General features: G+C 35.3%; 1 protein-coding gene across 2 annotated transcripts in view; it reads left to right on the top strand.

The window, feature by feature from the left end:
• The first annotated feature begins 317 nt into the window (after positions 1–317).
• TRDN (triadin) overlaps positions 318–6,000 on the top strand; it is a 431,045-nt gene continuing 425,362 nt past the window's right edge. For both annotated transcript variants that reach the window (XM_033234448.1, XM_033234447.1), the window contains exon 1: positions 318–668. In XM_033234448.1, the coding sequence (XP_033090339.1) occupies positions 647–668 (22 nt within the window). In that variant the 5' untranslated portion in view covers positions 318–646. The remainder of the gene's footprint in view (positions 669–6,000) is intronic.

Raw genomic sequence — 6,000 nt, 5'->3', positions numbered from 1 at the left:
ACTTTTAGAAAATTACTTAAGACTTCCCTCCCGTTTGCCTGTGGTAGACATTTGGGACCCTCCCCAAGCCAAATAAGGGAAAGAAGAATGTTCTGACCATTAAAAGCACTAAGAATAAATCTGAGCTCTCATGGATAAGATTACTTTCAACTCTTTACTTCATGTTTTCTGACATAGACTCTAAGATCTGTAATTGTCTTAGAGAAACTGCGGGCTTAGATGATACTTTGTAGTTCATTTGGCTTCTTCTTTTTTATTTTTATTTTTTTTGCCTGTCTCTCTTTGGGGCTGGAGAGCTGGTGTGTCTCTGTGTGTGTGCCTCTAGAGTGCCAAAAAAAAAAAAAAAAAAAAAAACACATGCTGAAGAGTCCTAGGGAGATGAGGCTATTTTTGTTTGAAGCTGATACTTCTAGCTGAGCCACAAGTGCTGCTTGGAAAGGGCTTAGGTTGATTCCAGGGGGAGAACTCTGCAGAGGAGAGGCAAAGTTCAACAGGACAACAAAGAAGCAGCAGAAACAGCCAGGAAAAAGAAGAGCCCCCAGGTTTTGACACAGAACCCTCCACCAGAGTTCTCAAATCCCCAAATAGTCTGCAAAGTGCTACTTGACGGGAACTTTTCAACTGACTTTTACTTTTGACGACCACCATGACTGAGATCACTGCTGAAGGTATTGCTACCATTTTCCAATAGAATCAAGTAAGGAAAAAAATTATGCAAATTGACAGCCACATGGACTGTTGATGTGTCCATTTAAAATGTTGCTTTAAGGTAATTGTCATGGTCAATGATTCTATACAGGATCTGAGAAGTGGATTTAGGAGCTGAGAGGCTGCCAGATCTGTATATTGGGGGAGCAAAAAGAGATTTCTCTTAAATTTTGCATGTGGAAACTGTTCTCTGCTATACCAAAGGCCCCACTAGATAACAGTTGTTACTCACACCTCTATAAATAGCTATGGTCATGTAACATGATGGATGATATCTTATCCAGCAAAAATTACAAAGTTTTCAAGGATGGAGACCATGATGAACTTAAAATATTACACTAATGCTTACTTAAACTTAAAAAGTAATTTGAAGCATTTTTGCTTTATGATATTTTTAAATGGAGACTTTAAATTTGTTTTTCCTTTCCTACTAGGCTATGTAAAACACACATATATATGATTTATATACAATTTAAGACATAAGTGCTCCCACAAAATTTGTATTTATTTGACCATTAATGGAAATTCAGAGATAAAGATTGGAATTCCACAAACTTACTGTGCATCAATATGATTTTTTAAAATAAAGTAAGTTTAGAATTCTAGTTCTTTTCATAAATTCATTCTTCATTTTCCTCTAAATGGTAAATTCTATCTTTATGTTACAATAAATATTTTCTGCTTCAATGCTTTACTGAAAGCTACATACTATAATTATACTACATATCTTCTATTTGATGGTTGCTAGTTATATATATTTATATCCATATATGCTTCATTATATATATATATATATATGTACATATTTCTTAGAATGAAGAAGCCCTTCAAAACTAAACTACTTTGAATACAGACACAGTCTGGTTCTAGCTGAGGTAAAATTTTGGAGGTGGATCTAAAATTTGCTTCTGACAGCTGTAAGAAACTCAGGGGGTGCTCTTAACAACTTCCAAGTTAAATGCTGTGCTGGTTTGTTTTGAATAATACAACTGAAATATAGAATATGTGTTTTTATTTTGGGGGTAGAAATTAGTATGGACACATAGTAATTTCTGTTGGAGATTTTCAGTCAATATTTGTAAGAATTGCCTTATTTATACCTTACACTGAGAAATTCAGTCTGACACCCCAAATTAATAACAATTACTGAGAGATTTCTGCGTGTTAGGTATTTTGCTCAGAATGTTATGTGTGTTTACTTATTTAAAACTGACACAATTCAATTAAGGAGGCATTATTATCTCAGTTTGGCAGAAAAGGGAACTGTAGCTAAAATGTTCTGTGACTTGCTCAAGACCACAGCATTACTAACATTTAAAGCCAGCCCCTTTAAATCTCGTTTGTGTGTGTGTGTTTTCTTTTCTGTGAGAAGATATCAGGTTTACTCTTTACCAATTTTAGTTCAGAATTTGCTAACTAAATATAAATAGCATTTTTCCTATTCCTTAAATATTCTGTGTCATGTTGCTTTTAGTTTGCCTTAAAGAAAGCTATCTATAAAAACTGATTGCTTAGCTCTGCACAAGTTATTAAGATAGCTATGAGTGTCTTAATCTTCTGTTTCTCTACCTCTGCACAGTGTTTGGGCTCACAGGTGATTCAGGAGGTCAGTTGACTAAACCACCTTGGGCTTGCTTGTGGCTTATGTTCTGTAGAACTTGCACTTGATTCAAAAGACTTTTTACAGGAAAATTCGTGATTATGAAATGGAACTTTTGTTTCTGCCTCCACTCTGTGGGGGTTTAAAAGGGCCTTGGAAGACCTTCTGGAGTCACCCATAAAAATAATTGAATTAGTAATAAAATTAAAAAGTAGAAATACCATCTAATTCCTGGGTGATGGTCATTTTCCACTTCCGGGTCTTAACAGTTCATAGGATCTATATTATCTGAACATCAATTATGTACTTTTTTTCATTTTCTGGAGTGATTTATTAAAAATATTTCTCAAATGAAAATTAGACTGCCAACTCAAATGAAGTTATCTTTTAAGGTAGCACAGTCAATCTTTGAGGATATCCAAAGTTTTTTGCACACTGTTTTACTACACAATTTCATGTTACCTTGGCAATTCTCACTTTCTGTGCCCCAGCTACAATTGCCTTCCTCCAGTCCTTTGTAAAAGGTATACCTTTGTACAATGCCTTGGTACAGGCTATTTTCTGAGCCTGGAATAGTCTTATTTTATCTCATCTGCTATATTTCTTTTTCAATCACTTTTTTTAAATTTATTTATTTTAGAGCAGGGTTTCTCTCTGTCACCCATATTAGAATGCAGTGGCATGATCATAGCTCACTGCAGTCTCAAACTCCTGGGCTCCAGCAATCTTTCTACCTCAGCATCAGAAGTAGTTAGGACCACAGGTGTGCACCATCATGCCTGGCTAACTTTTTTTTGCTTTATTTTTGTAAAGACAGGATCTCCTTATGTTGACCAGGCTGTACTTGAACTACTGGCCTCAGGCCAAGATTCTCTTGTCTCTGCCTCCCAAAACATTGGGAATACAGGCATGAACCACCACGCCTGGGGCTTGCAATCACTTTTGGACATATTACTGAAATGTAAGCACTCTATCAGTAGACCTATGCCACCTATCAATTACAATTTCCATCCATTTATCACACACACAAACAAAACAGTTTGGGCACTTAAGAATATAAGAGGTAACTCATTACCTTAGAAAGCTCTAGTCAACTGTCCTCATCTCAGGTTTTGGGAAGACGAGGCTCATACATATTATATGACTCTCTGATGGTCATGGGAAATTAGGAGAGACCTGAGGATACATTTCATGCCTCCTGTGCCTCATCCCATAGCTTATTCAACTACAGTGATGCCGTGCCTATAACCTCACCTAGCTGCTCACATCTATTTCCACTGCAGGTTCCAAGCTGGCTGACTTCATCCAGTGGAAGAAAGGAAATAATGTTAATTACAGAATTGTGTTTCAAGTACAGAGCAATAGATAAATTAGAAATAGGACAAAGTTGAACCCCAAAGGATTTTAGGGCAATAATACCTTTGATTCTGGCACAATAAATTAATAAAGATAATTATAACAGCAATGATAACAACTTACATTTATTCTGAAGACATAAGATGTCAAGCACTGTATTAAGCTTGATAAATATTCATTTAATCTTCAGGGCCACCAAATGAGATAAAGGCTAGTATTATTGCTGTTTAGAGAATAGGAAGCTGAGGTTAAGAGAGTTTAAAGAATGTGCTAGAATTCACACAACTGTATGTGATATAGCCAGGATTCATAACCATGCCTGACTACAGAGTCATATTGGGTATGTCTTCTTGCTGTGTGAGACTGTTAGGTTGGTCAATTAGGTTGTTGTTGGAGCCTACACTAGGACCATGTTACATTTAGGAGGTTGAATCAGGCCCAGACTGGATTACACTCAAACATCACACAGGTTTAGGGCTATAAATAGTCCTTTATCTTCCTTGCAATGTAATGTGTCCGAGTTGCTGGGAATCCTATATATAATTAACTTAGTATTTACTAGAACGCTTAGTTCAAGAAAGCTTTTTATTTAAAATGTTAGAAGAGCTTATGTCAAACTGTCAACTTATAAACCATTACACAACCTCAGGCTTCAGGAGAAAAATTATTGTACTATGCGTGGAATTCTTTCCTTACCATTAGCTGAATCACATTTCACTGCTTCTGTAACAATCAAACCTATGAGAGGATTTGATATTCAAAATTTAGAGCAAAAATGGTCATTTATATTCTACACACCACATTGCTCCCATAGACTCTGCAGCACTAGATTACTCACGGTTGCTCTCAAGAAAAAAAAAAAAAAAAAAAGTATTCAAGAATTCACAGCCAGACTACTTAACAACTAGGCAAACAAGTTATATCATCTAGTGTGACAGATGGTGAAATTATGAGGTGGTCCAACCTACGTTTCTTCATTTACCTCGTCAAAGCAAAGGGCAGCTGCTCTGGCTTAAGTGGGGACGACCTGGGGGTACAAAGAGTTGTAGTACTAGTTTCAAGCTGTGGTTACTTCCAGGGGATGTTCTTCATTTTCCTGATAAAACAACATACCATATATAAAATATTATTTTTAGTCTCATAAGTACATTTTAAAACTGACATTAGAAAGATAGCCTATTCAAAAGAGGAGGACTACAACGATGAAAGTCACAGTTAAATGAAAAGATTTGTGCATGGATTGTTTAAGTAGAAGATTGGATTTTTTCATTATGCAACACTTGAGGGCAATGCACAGACCCATGGATAAAAGTCTAGAAGCCACAAAAAAGGCACACTATTGGCAAAATATAAGGCATAACCCAACCAACCAGTAAAATGATAGCTAGAACTGACTCTTCTGACTAGAAAGAAAGGAGAAAGCAAGAAAGGAGGGAAGGAAAATGAAATACACAGTCTTCAATTTTTAAGAAATAGAGGCATGAGGAATATGCTAAAATCTACACCATAGTAGGCAGTAGGCTATGGGAGCCGCTGCAGTACAGACAACCCAGTTACTTCAAATAAGTTCCTGGGAACAAAAACAAGAAAATCTGGAGAATAGATTAAAAGAAATGTAAAAAATTAGCAACCCATCACAATGTGTGTAATGATGGGATCATGATTCAAGCAAACAACCTTAAAAAATTCTAATGAAATAAGTGAACATTTAATACAGTCTGGATGTTAGATAACCTTAATAATTATATTTTTAGTGGGATAACTGTATTGTGGTTGTGTTTTAAAATTACTTATTATTTGGAGATACACATTCAAATATTTACGAAAGATTTTTTGCTTGAAATTTGCTTCTAAATAATATGTCCAAGAGGAAAGTAGTTGGGGTGCGGGTGGGTTAGGATTGGCCATTAGTTGATTAGTTGATTGGCCATTAGTTGCTTAGTTGAGGCTGATGATGGGCACATTAAGTTACATTACAATATTTTCTACTTTGGGGAATATTTAAGCTTCTTCACAATAAAGCGTTAAGAAAAAAACAGTTGATGTTGTTAGTAGAGTAAAAAACTTTTAATAAGAATTAATTTTCATAACATATATGGATCAGTGAATTCTCTGGTCACCAAATTTATTTGTAAGTGCAAATTACTCTCTAAATTGAACAGTGTCTGTTGTTACTGAAATGAAAACCAAATATGCTCATATTAAGCAGAGCAGTCTGGAAATATACTTATGTTTGTAAAAGCAGATGAGGAAGTAATCATTTTTAATATCTATTATAATATGAGAATCTGGAGGTTAGTTTCATATTATTGGTGACATTAATTAGAGACAATAAT

The sequence above is a fragment of the Trachypithecus francoisi genome, unplaced genomic scaffold, assembly GCF_009764315.1.
Source record: "Trachypithecus francoisi isolate TF-2019V2 unplaced genomic scaffold, Tfra_2.0 Lachesis_group15, whole genome shotgun sequence".
Lineage (NCBI taxonomy): Eukaryota > Metazoa > Chordata > Mammalia > Primates > Cercopithecidae > Trachypithecus > Trachypithecus francoisi.
This window is presented reverse-complemented; position numbering and strand designations above follow the sequence as displayed.